Source organism: Paramisgurnus dabryanus, chromosome 11 (genome assembly GCF_030506205.2).
Source record: "Paramisgurnus dabryanus chromosome 11, PD_genome_1.1, whole genome shotgun sequence".
Taxonomy (NCBI): domain Eukaryota; kingdom Metazoa; phylum Chordata; class Actinopteri; order Cypriniformes; family Cobitidae; genus Paramisgurnus; species Paramisgurnus dabryanus.
The window spans coordinates 6,354,792-6,368,462 of NC_133347.1; the positions used below are offsets into that span (position 1 = coordinate 6,354,792).

At 37.7% G+C, this 13,671-nt stretch overlaps 1 protein-coding gene across 4 annotated transcripts in view; it reads right to left on the minus strand.

The window, feature by feature from the left end:
• fnbp1a (formin binding protein 1a) overlaps window positions 1–13,671 on the minus strand; it is a 57,308-nt gene that overhangs the window by 15,930 nt on the left and 27,707 nt on the right. For all 4 annotated transcript variants that reach the window (XM_065248353.2, XM_065248357.2, XM_065248355.2 and 1 more), the window contains 3 exons: window positions 7,934–8,062; window positions 6,761–6,907; window positions 813–992 (listed from right to left, as the gene is read on the minus strand). In XM_065248353.2, the coding sequence (XP_065104425.1) occupies window positions 813–992; window positions 6,761–6,907; window positions 7,934–8,062 (456 nt within the window). The remainder of the gene's footprint in view (window positions 1–812; window positions 993–6,760; window positions 6,908–7,933; window positions 8,063–13,671) is intronic.

Sequence of the window (13,671 nt, forward strand, 5' to 3'; positions counted from 1 at the left end):
TATCTGCCAATGGGGTGAGAAAAAAAAAGTAAAAATAAGATTTCTTTTTTCTTAAACACTTAATTACAGCAAAATTGTCTCTGGCAGATATTTTTGCTTGTTTTAAGCACAAATTCACTTAAATTGTATATTTTTTGTCTAAAAACTAGTTTAATTTTCTTACGTCATTTTGCTCATCAAGAAAAAGTATCTTGATTTTGATATTTCTACTGAAAACAAGACAAAAATACTAAGTAAGAAAGTCAGATTTTCAAGAAAAAATTCTTAGTATTTTTGTCTTGTTTTCAGTAAAAATATCTAAAAATTCTTAAATTAAGATGCCTTTTTCGATTAGCAAAAATCTAGTTTTTAGACCAAAAATATCAAATTTAAGTGATTTTGTGCATAAAACAAGCAAGAAAATCTGCCAATGGGGTAAGTAATTTTTTCTTGAATTTTTCTTGAATTTATTGTTTAAGAAAAATGTTCAAGATTTTTTGCTTACCCCATTGGCAGATTTTTTTTGCTTGTTTTATGCACAAAATCATTTACATTTGATATTTTTGGTCTAAAAACTAGACTTATTTTCTTAGGTCATTTTGCTCATCAAGAAAAAGCAACTTAATTTAAGAATTTGTAGATATATTTTTACTAAAAACAAAAAAAAATACTAAGAATTTTTTTCTTGAAAATCATTTTTTGCACTGTACGACTGGTTTTTGTGGTCTAGGGTCACATATGTTTATCTTATCTTTTGTCCCCACCACTTTTCAACACAAACTGATGCCCCTGTGTACTAGTGTCAAATTTGTTTCTGATGATGGTGTGTTTACCTTGTTTCTCTTGAGTAAAGGCCACAGTCTGCTCCTGCTGCGGCGTCTGCTCTCTCCACGAGTATTTAAGAAGCTTGATTCTGACACCGCCCTCTTCATAGACACACTATAGTCCTCAAACTCCACATCGCCCGGGGGTTCAAAGCCCGATTTATATGACTCTACCACTTGTTTACTGTCCTGAAAACAAAAATATTAATGAAATCAGACTTGACGCTGAAACACATAAGCTTAAGGTAAAAAAAAACGAAATTTACTAACACAAACCATCAGGTTAGGGTTCACCTTAACTATGCTGTTTACTCAATCTACTCATGTTGTACTCATAAATTAAAACATGCTATAAAATATTGGTGGCGTCCGGTGACTTTTTTTCGAGAGCGCTCAATGCAAAGTTCGTCACAACATGTACAGTCTTGTTCAAAATAATAGCAGTACAATGTGACTAACCAGAATAATCAAGGTTTTTAGTATATTTTTTATTGCTACGTGGCAAACAAGTTACCAGTAGGTTCAGTAGATTCTCAGAAAACAAATGAGACCCAGCATTCATGATATGCACGCTCTTAAGGCTGTGCAATTGGGCAATTAGTTGAAAGGGGTGTGTTCAAAAAAATAGCAGTGTCTACCTTTGACTGTACAAACTCAAAACTATTTTGTACAAACATTTTTTTCTGGGATTTAGCAATCCTGTGAATCACTAAACTAATATTTAGTTGTATGAGCACAGTTTTTTAAAACTGCTTGACATCTGTGTGGCATGGAGTCAACCAACTTGTGGCACCTCTCAGCTGTTATTCCACTTCATGATTCTTTAACAACATTCCACAATTCATTCACATTTCTTGGTTTTGCTTCAGAAACAGCATTTTTGATATCACCCCACAAGTTCTCAATTGGATTAAGGTCTGGAGATTGGGCTGGCCACTCCATAACATTAATTTTGTTGGTTTGGAATCAAGACTTTGCCCGTTTACTAGTGTGTTTTGGGTCAGTCTTGTTGAAACAACCATTTCAAGGGCATGTCCTCTTCAGCATAGGGCAACATGACCTCTTCAAGTATTTTAACATATGCAAACTGATCCATGATCCCTGGTATGCGATACATAGGCCCAACACCATAGTAGGAGAAACATGCCCATATCATGATGCTTGCACCTCCATGCTTTACTGTCTTCACTGTGTACTGTGGCTTGAATTCAGAGTTTGGGGGTCGTCTCACAAACTGCCTGTGGCCCTTGGACCCAAAAAGAACAATTTTACTCTCATCAGTCCACAAAATGTTCCTCCATTTCTCTTTAGGCCAGTTGATGTGTTCTTTGGCAAATTGTAACCTCTTCTGCACATGCCTTTTTTTTAACAGAGGGACTTTGCGGGGGATTCTTGAAAATAGATTAGCTTCACACAGACGTCTTCTAACTGTCACAGTACTTACAGGTAACTCCAGACTGTCTTTGATCATCCTGGAGGTGATCATTGGCTGAGCCTTTGCCATTCTGGTTATTCTTCTATCCATTTTGATGGTTGTCTTCCGTTTTCTTCCACGTCTCTCTGGTTTTGCTCTCCATTTTAAGGCATTGGAGATCATTTTAGCTGAACAGCCTATCATTTTTTGCACCTCTTAATAGATTTTTCCCTCTCCAATCAACTTTTTAATCAAAGTACGCTGTTCTCCTGAACAATGTCTTGAACGAACCATTTTCCTCAGCTTTCAAATGCATGTTCAACAAGTGTTGGCTTCATCCTTAAATAGGGGCCACCTGATTCACACCTGTTTCTTCACAAAATTGATGACCTCAGTGATTGAATGCCACACTGCTATTTTTTTGAACACACCCCTTTCAACTAATTCAACTAATTGCCCAATTGCACAGCCTTAAGAGCGTGCATATCATGAATGCTGGGTCTCATTTGTTTTCTGAGAATCTACTGAACCTACTGGTAACTTGTTTGCCACGTAGCAATAAAAAAATATACTAAAAACCTTGATTATTCTGGTTAGTCACATTGTACTGCTATTATTTTGAACAAGACTGTATGTAGCCCGTCATGTGTGTGGTTCGTAATTTCTAAATATGTGTTCGGCGCATCAAGTGAACCTATGTGCATCATGTGTTTTGTCAAAATAAGTGCCTGCTGCAGACGCGTCTAAAGGATTTATGATAAAAAAGACGCTCGCATTTGTCAGATTCTCAAAGTTTAATCAGAGTTTACTGTTAAGGGAGTGTCTTGCGTGTATTTTGTAAACGTGAGCGTCTCTTTTATCAAAACGGTTTTGACGCGTGTGCAGCAGGCACTTATTTTGACAAAACACGTGATGCACATGGTTCACATGATGCAACAAACACATATTTTGAAAACACGAGCAACGCACATGACACTCCGAACACTTATTTTGAATTTGCGCCCCTCGGAAGAGAAGTCACGAGCTGCCACTGGTTAGCACACATGCTAAATTCATAACAGATTGAAATATTAGTGCAGAACTTTTAAATGAATCGGTGTAATGGATCTGTGAATCTGAATGAATCGATCACGAGATTCATCAGGACTGATTCAACACACTTAACTAGGGATGCATCGATACCGATACTGGTATCGGCCTCGATACCACATTTTCTAAAGTACTCGTACTCGTTAAATGTCCCCCGATACCAGGGATCGATACCACGGTCTGAGAAATGTCTATGTTTGAGTGGCGTGTAAGGGGTTAGTGCCTCTTGTGTTGTCCAAAGAGGCAGAGTTACCAACAAACTGGAAAACTAGTCACTTGTTTTTTTGTTAAATTATATGACTAAAGCTGTTACCTGTAAATTTGAATCATGTTTTTTATTAAGTACTCAGTATCGGTATCGGCAAGTACTGAAATGCAAGTACTCGTACTCGTACTCGTATTCCAAAAAAGTGGTATCGGCGCATCCCTACACTTAACTGAAAATAACTGGTTGGCTTAAGTGATTGTCTCTCAATTCGCAAGAGGAAAATTTGGGGTGAACATTTTGTAGTGTGAGCCCGGCTTAAATTACTACTTACTTGAAGATCTGTTTTAATGGTTGAATGTTATGGTTGATTCATTTCTGACGTCTGAGAAAAGTTGAATGTGCCAACTTAAATTTGGGTATAAAATGCTAATTTAATTTAACATTCCTCACTCCTGTTCAAAATTATGAAATGTCGACATTAAAGCACTTCACACTGCTTTATGGTCTAATAAATTTGTAAAGCACCGTATTTAAATCCATAATCATGATAAGGAAAGTATATTCTTTATGTTTTTCACGGAGGGCTGCTTATATGGGTGGCACACTGACTGCAAAAATGATTAAGACTTTGTTGCTAAGCCGCTTTAATTTTGCAGTGAAATCCAGCTCATATGAGTCAATTAATGCTGCTGCTGAAATCAGACTCTCCATCTGTCACATCTGGACAACATATCACCTGCCCACGTGAATGCTGAAAACAGGATTAACTATAGCAGATGAGACAAACAGCAAGAACATCAGCCTGTTCACTGCCAACAATCTTCTTTATCTGTAAGTGATTCATCTTAACCTGGGAGATCGTGTAGGGGCAGCAAAAATAAAAAAAATCAAGGCTGTATTTTGCATTGTTTTATTATTCAAATGTAGGGATGCACCAAAAGGAAAATTCTTGTTCGAAGCAGGATAAAATGAAAAACTCATGCGAAGGCCGAATACTGAAGAACCAAACAATTTTTTATTTTATTTTTTATTCTACTAATTATTTTGCCTTTTTACTATATTTATTTCACATTATTTAACAATGATTTTTTTTTACATTCCAGCAGTCATTATAGGGCCTTTTTACACCGGGTCACTTCTCTGATCAGATGGATAGACTTGTTTCATTTACATTTGACCACATAAATTTGGCTAATCCGATCTTCTATTTCCGCACAAAATGCAAATAACCTATTCATTACTCTGCCTTAAGAAACTTGCAACAACACTTATATACGGTAGCACTGTGTGTTGAACAGCGGACATGCGCATGTGTGCACGGTCAAGCACAAGCAAAGGGAGAGAGAGAGACGGACAGAGGAAAATGCGCTTAACAAAGTGGTCTTACAACAAGCTTATTGTTAACAAACATTTTATTTCTTGTTTAATATAAGCATGTTTCTCATTGTAGGACTTTACTGGTTTTAGGAAGTTTTTATTACATACTGCTGACGCTTCTCGTCGTTCTATGACATGAGATGAAGAGCTAAAGTCTCATATTCTCTGTACTTGTGCATTCAGCAGACAAATACCCAGGATCGCCGCTGCTGCGTATTTCTCAAACGCTGCATTGTTTTCAGGATGTCTTGATTTTAAATGATAAATGAAACTTGTAGTGCTGTATGTTTTCGCGACTTTCTCTGACACCTAAAAATGCTTTTACCAACATGTTTGCGGCATTTGCGCATCTCTCGTTCTGCGCTGGTTACATTTGAACGCGTCATTGTTTGGTAAAATCTATTCCGTCTTTTTTTTGCTATTTTCGGCCAAATAATTTCAGTTGCCGAACATTCGGTGCATCCCTATTCAAAGGTTGTCATTTACTGAAAAACTTCAAATCTCAATAATACACAAATTTTACGCCATTAAGTGAAATAAGATTGTAACCATAGTATTTTTAGGGAATGCCATCAGTTTATCACAGATTTTTTGGAACAGCAACATTTCAAGGGCAATCTTTGTAAATACTGCTTGTGATTTGAACCTGCTAAACTGTTTAATGTATTAATAATTGGTACTAAGTAATGTCATTATCAGTTAGTTAGGTCTGTGATGTCATTTGCCCATCGTCCCATCGCAACAATGATAATTACATTCGTTGAAAAAAAATTCGGTATCGATTATTATTGACTATTATTGAATTTTCAATAAGTTGTAGCAGCCCTTATACTATGTATTAACTAAATACTTTGGGGCAGATTTACTAATAAGTTGCGCCAGTGCAAACGCCTATTTTGGTGTCAAAAACTACTGTCAGGATTAACTATAGACATGCAGTGAAAAATATACGCTGAAAGGCGTGCACACAGTTGTTTTTGCGACTGACCTTATTGCATATGCAATAGGCTTTATGCCCAGCTGCACTACTTCCTGAACTTCAGCCAGCTCCTTGTTTCCTGTCTGCCATTTTTGGACAAACTGATTAATCCAGGTGTGCCTGACCTCAGTAGTCACAAACAAACTGATTAATCCAGGTGTGCCTGATTATTGTTGTTGTGACTACTGAGGTCAGGCACACCTGGATTAATCAGTTTGTCCAATAATGGCAGACAGGAAACAAGGAAGCTGGCTGAAGTTCAGGAAGTAGTGCAGCTGGGCATAAAGCCTATTGTAAGAGTTTCCCTTTCACACACAAAATTTATAGGAGGAGAAAATTTAAATGAATCACTTGAATCACAAGACCGTCAGTTTACTGGCATTTGTGCCATTATTTAACACGCATGTCTTAAACACTTATATTTGCGATGCTCTGGATAGATTGCATTGGTCATTATGGAAATGAGATTTTTGCACCCGTGTTCTAAAAGGGTTGTCTAAATTTCCATTGAATTTCCACTCCTGTTGCCACCTTTTTAAAATTTCGCTCTTAAGCTTTTAATAATTTCTATAATATATACACTATATATATATATACACTATATATATATATATATATATATATATATATATATATATATATAAAAATTGGGCCCGAATAGCTTTTTTCTAGATTGGACATTGGATCGATAAGGTGAGAGGAAGATGACCACAAGCCAGAACTCATACTCTACATATTGAACACTGCTGTACATTATGTCAATGCATATCTCACTTAGCTGTTGGCGCTGACTAAAAGATCGTTTTGATTAAATATGAGATCTTCTGCATTAGGCTGATCAACAAATGGCAATAGGCCAAGATTTTCAGCATTTGAAGCACTTTACGTACCATTTTAGGCTCGATGGATTCAGCTGCCTTGGTCATGCCGTCCAGACACTTGCTGACGATAGGCAGTACTTTACGTTCAACCTCAGAGTACACTCGCATGCTTTCTCTTACCCTGCCCACCCGTCGCTCCTCCATCTCCTGTATCCTCTGGAAAGACAAAACAGAACGGGAACTGAAAATAGAGCCGGTATCCAATACTGTACATGCTTTGACTGATGCATACTGAACATAAAAATCGCATGTTTTTTTTTAAAATCTGACCCTGCCTGTGAACCCAGCTTTTTCTAAATAAAATCATAAAGTAAAGAACATTATGTAAAAATATATCTTTGATATCTTGAATATTGACTGAGTAAGGTCATTAAAAATCCAGATTAGATTATGTAAGGGATAATGTAGAGGCAGCCGGTAGTTATTGGGAAATAAGCCCCGACAGTGTGATCAGGACCCGACGCGAAGCGGAGGGTCTTGTATCACACTGAAGGGGCTTATTTCCCAATAACTACCGGCTGACTCTACATTATCCCGCTTATTACACGGCTACTTGCCACATAAGAAAAAAAACTGGACATGAATATGAATTTGAAACATTTTATTGACATATTTGTTTTAAATTAACATTTTTATCCTTCCGCGAAACTTTGCACAGATGCATAAAATGATCGTAATACCTTATTAAGATCCTCTGCTTCATACTTGTCTGTCTCCATTTTTTTCTCTTTAACCAGTCTTTGAGAAGTTTTAATGCCCATTCTGTATTTTTTTGTGTGTTGGCTTCGTAGCTGTCATGCTCTATTTTGTCAAGTTCAGTCTCAGTAAGCTCTCTGTGTCTTGTCGTGGTTGTCGAGTGTTTGTCACAAGATGGCGCCAAACAGACAGTAATCTTTATTGATCTTTATTGGCGCGGAGCGATTTTACTCGTGGAAGTAGTCCGGCTATGCGTTATTATTTTGGAGCGGTTATTATTCGAAAAGAACGAACCTGCAAATGTCTCAACTGACCAATCAGAATCAAGCATTCCAGAGAGCCGTGTAATAAGAGACTTTAACCTGGATTTTAAAGACCGGGTCACATATGTCACAGCATTTTTTCAGCTGTGCATGAGATTCAGCAATGAAGATTATAAAGCAAGTCACTAAGTCGATAAAGTGGAAAAAGTAAAAAGACGTTTACCTGAAAGATGTGTGGTATGAGCGTGTAGTAATGCTCATGCTGGTCTTTGTTAAACTTCTGCAGGTAGGTCAAGTACTCGTTTTTACTGTCTTCAGCTATTTGATGTCTCATCTGAGCTTGCTGTTTAGCCTTGAAAGACACAGAACAAGAGAGACAGAAAGACAAAGATGTTTCTTACGAGTATGATATCATAACGAAAAGAACACCGACTAACAAATAAAACGACTGCTTTCATAACATGACGCAAATAAAGGAGTCGATTACGTAAATATACAATACGTTTGTACTGTGACGTCAACCTCAAATGAACACAATTGGCAATATACACAAATAACCAACAGTTCTGTGCGGGAGTGAGGATGAACAAACAACGTAAACGTCACAGATCACACAGATAAATACAACCATATGATATGCTGCGAAAAGATTCAGCACATTTGCGGGTATCTGGGGTTACTTCAGTAATCGACAACAATGGGATTTCCGAGCCAGCACGAGATTCACACTTTTGTGCTAAAAAGAAATTAATTCATTACAATATTTACATAATGTTTACCATCTGACAACAAAAATAAACAAGGAGAGAGCAGATTTGTTTTCCACATGAGGATGCTAGGATTTGTGGTACAGTAATAGTTGTCGATCATTGCTGATAATATCAAATGGCTTAATATCAGCTTGGACAATACATTTATTTTCTTCTGAATATGAATTGCATATGCATACTCAAAATGAATTGAAATTTTAAAAACAAAAAACTAATGGGAATATTTAAAATATAAACATATTGATTTCTGAATGTACTGTAATCTACAGTACTAGTACTGCACTGTAAAAAAGTTAAACTTAATTTGGAAATTTGAGTTAATTCAACTTATTAGTTGACACAACAATGTTTACTTTTGAGTCAACTAATATTTTTAAGTTGAATCAACTCAAAATTTGGTAGAACTTTATTTTACAGTACTTGTACTTACCTTGTACATACATGGTAAATATGTTGTACTTACAGTCAAATGTGTGTGGTACTTACTTTTAGGTATCTACATGGTAATTAATTGATATCATTACTTTACTTACCAGTGGTACATATTTGATAGATATTATGTAACTCTAGATAAGTACTGGGTAATACCAGATACATACTTATAGTGTACGTATACTGTAACTAACAAGAAACACTACTGTACTTACAAATTAAGGTACGACATAACTTCTCCACAACAATGCACCTTGGGTGTCCATTATTTTCTTATAATTCAATGGCCCGTTGTGAATTATTCCTTACTTATCATATATGTACACTAAAAATACCTGTCATTGACTTACACTTGCCTGAATGTACCACACACTTACCATGTATATACAATTTAGAAGTACATTTGTGTTTTACGTTAGTTACAGTGTACATACAATATATGTGCCGGTCATTAACTTACACCGGCCTGTATGTATTAACCTTACCATATACATTCAATTTGTAATTACAGTAGTGTTTGTTATTAGTTATCATTTTATGAACACTATAAGTACTGTGAGGATTCTCGCCCAAAAACCACAGGAGCCACTGCCTATAATCAATGTCGTTTAGACTTCAATTTATTTATCTTTCTTTTATCAAAAAGATTCCCATAAATTCGGGAAACAGGGAAATCTATCCACACTTAGACCCTGGTTGCATTGCTCTCCCAGGATCTCACAAACAATCACCTAATGATCGGCAGCTTATGCATTTCTTAATTGGCCGACCAAACCATTCTGGAATTAGGGTGAACACAAAATTCCAAAAACTAAGAAAATATCAACACCAAATTCATCAAATGAAAATAAAAATAAAGAAATATAATTATTTACAAAAAGAAATACAAATTATTGAAAAACTACAACTCAAACTTTAAAAGTAAGCTTTTTAAATTACCGACCTCCGACTCACGCTGCAGTCATGAACCGTGGCACAACCCAAAAAAAATAAATAAAAATAAATATATGAAATAAACATGAAAATAAGACCCAAATCTCAACTTATTATTTTCTTCATTTACTAGCGTGCACTCTAGCAAGAGAATTAAACAATTTATAAGTATTAAGGGTCACAATAAACCTAATAAATACACAGCATCATTTTAAATAAAACAAATTCATGCCAACACAAACCACTCTACAAAATAAAACAATTATCAAAGAAAAACAAAAATAAACTTAATGGTGTGGCCTTAGCCATCACATTTCCCCCCACCTAAGTATTCTCGCACGGAGAGCGAGAAAGAAAATCAGCCGCTTTATTTTCAGACCCTGGACAGTACTTTACTATAAAGCGAAAGGGTTGAATAGACAAAAACCATCGTGTCAGTCGAGAATTTGTGTCCTTCATCTCATGTAACCATTTCAATGCTTTATGGTCTGACTCAATCAGGAAATCTCGGCCAAGCAAATAATATTTTAAGGAATCCAGTGCCCATTTCAACGCTAAACACTCTTTCTCCACTACCGAATACCTTGTCTCACGAGGAAACAATTTCCGACTTAGATACAGTACTGGATGCCTTATTCCATTTTGTTCCTGCAATAAAACAGCCCCTAAACCTAATTCAGACGCATCTGTCTGTAAAATAAAAGGTTTCCCAAAATCCGGGCTGCGCAGAACTGGTTCAGTACTCAACGCAGCTTTTAACTGCGTAAAAGCCTCTTCGGCAGGTGCTGTCCATTGTACTTGGTTGGGCTTTACCTTTTTGATAAGGTCTGTCAACGGGGCTGCTATGGTAGAAAAATGGGGAATAAATTTCCGATACCAGCCAACTAAGCCTAGAAATGATCTTATTTGTTTTTTTGTGGCTGGTAGCGGACAAGATTGAATAGCCCTTAATTTCTGTATTTGAGGTTTAATCTCCCCTCTTCCCAACACATAGCCCAAGTACTCCGTCTCCCTTTTAACCAACGCGCATTTTGCGGGGTTAATAGTTAATCCAGCATCTTTGATTCGCTGAAAAACTACCTGAAGATGTTGAAGGTGATCTTCCCATGATGTACTAAATATTACAACATCGTCTAAGTAGGCGGCGGCAAATTTTCCTACACCATTTAACACAGAATCCATTAATCGTTGAAACGTTGCCGGAGCCCCGTGCAAACCGAAAGGTAGCACCCGGAAATGCATCAGTCCTTTCGGGGTACGAAAGGCTGTGAACTCTCGCGAATCTGGATCTAATGGAACTTGCCAATAGCCTTTACTTAGATCGATAGTACTAATAAAGGTAGCTTTACCAAGCTTTTCAGTCAAGTCCTCAATACGAGGCAAGGGATATGAATCAAATTTCGATACAGAATTCAAATAGCGAAAATCAATGCAAAATCTCAGACTATTATCTTTCTTCGGCACCAATACCACCGGATTACACCATTCGCTGTTCGATGGCTCTATGATGCGCATTTTCTGCATCAATTCTACCTCATCCTCAAACGCAGTCATCAGTCGCTCAGGTATACGATAGCTCATTCGTTTTGGGCATGCACCTTCTTTTAGCACAATTTTATGCTTTTTAAGCGTGGTATGTCCTGGCTGATTTTTAAAAAGATTTGGATCGCACAACCGCTGAACTTGAATTCGCTGCTCATCAGAAAGGTGACTTAAATCAACAGAAGGCAATGTTTGTCTCTCAGGCAAATATTGCTCTTCTATCTCTTCTTCACTCTCCACCAATCTGATTAAATTAGCCACTGCGCTCTCCTTTTGCGGGTACCACCTTTTCAAAAGATTAACATGTAACACCCTATGCGAGCATGCTTGTCCCGGGATAGCGATCTCATATGAGGTGGCGCCTATCCTTTTTATCACATCATAGGGTCCCCTCCATTTACCCAAAAGTTTGTTTTCACACGTAGGCAGCATTACGAGAACCTTTTGACCTGGTTCAAAGGATCGCCTCTCAGTCTTTCTATCATACCACGTCTTCTGCCTTTTCTGCGCTTCGCTCAAATGGGTGGTAGCCAGTTCAGTCATTCGTTGCAATTTTTGTCTCATGGCTAACACATAATCAATTACATTCGGTTTGTCTCGAGTGATCATGTCCCCTTCCCACAATTCTCTTATAAGTGACAACGGTCCCTTCACCTCATGCCCGTACATCAACTGGAAAGGTGAAAACCCGGTTGATGACTGGGGGACTTCCCTATAAGCGAACAAAACGTATGGTAACCACTGATCCCAGTCGTTTCCCACCTCGTTCACGAATTTGCGAAGCATTTGCACTAAGGTCTGATTAAACCTTTCTACTAGACCGTCTGTCTCGGGGTGATAAGGAGTAGTTTTTAACCCTTTAATCCCCAACAGCTGATACACCTGCTGTAAAAGCAGAGACGTAAAATTCGTCCCTCTGTCGGTGAGTATTTCCTTCGGGATGCCCACTCGAGAGAAGAACTGGATTAGACAGAAAGCAATAGTTTTAGCCTTAATGTTTCTTAACGGGAAAACTTCTGGAAACCTCGTCGCATAGTCGCAAATGACCAACATAAACTTATTGCCAGTTTTACTTCTCTCGAGTGGCCCTACAATATCCATCCCTAGCCGCTGGAAAGGAACATCGATAACAGGTAAGGGTATTAACGGTACTTTAGGGGGTTTGCGCAAGGCGCTACGTTGACACTCAGGACAGGTTTTACAAAATTCAGCAATATCTTTACTCATACCCAGCCAGTAAAAATGTTTGCTAATTCTAGAGTGAGTTCGGCGCCTCCCCAAATGTCCCGCCCAAGGAATGGAATGCCCCAGCGTCATGACTGTATTACGTACCTGAAATGGTACGACCAGCTGCAATTTTTCACCCGTTTTGCGATACAGTAAATCATCTTGTATACAAAAAGACATCCCTTGTATCACACACTCGTTTAACCCTTTTTGTGCTGCTTCTATCACCATGTAAAGAATTTTCGAAACCTCAGCATCATCTTTCTGCAGCTGTCTTAAATTTCCAGGGATTAAAGCTTGCTCACTATCCAACAATTTCTCAGGTTCGTTTAATTCCGTACCCTGTACTGTAGTTCCTTTAAACTTTTCCCTCTTCCTTTCCCTTCTTGATTTTTTTTCTTTTGACGGATTCACCGTCAACTCTGCATCAAAAAATGGCATACACATCAAAGGGTTATCTGTATCATCACATTCATTTTGTAATTTTTGCGCTCGAGTCAAAACTACATTACATGTGTTTTTTTCAGCTAACAAGTCCGCTAAAGCGGGGAAATCATGACCTAAAATCACTGGGTAAGGTAAACCCTGTGCAAGTCCTACTTTCATCAAATAGGAATGTCCCTCTATTCCCACATTCACATTGGCGATCGGGTAATGCCGCTCCTCCCCATGTACACATTTCACTATCACCTGAGGGACACTACAGATATTTACTTCAGGTACAAGTTCATTTTCCACAAGGGTTTGTGTACAACCTGTATCTAGTAAAGCAGTGACTTTTTCCCCATTCAATTCTACAGTTCTTAACATTTGATCGGGTACAGTAATGTTAGTAGGTTCAGGTACAGAGACTTGTGGAACATAACACATATTTGTAAATGTTTTCATTAATTGCGGACACATCGTTTTTTTATGCCCCAATTGTCCACACTTACAACACTTAATCTCTGACACAGAGACAGAGTTCTCAGTTCGTTTAAAACTTGACTCACTTGCAGCTCTGCTACCTTGAGGTGTCGACGGCAGTCGACGAGAAGACTTGTCCCGCACCGTTTTC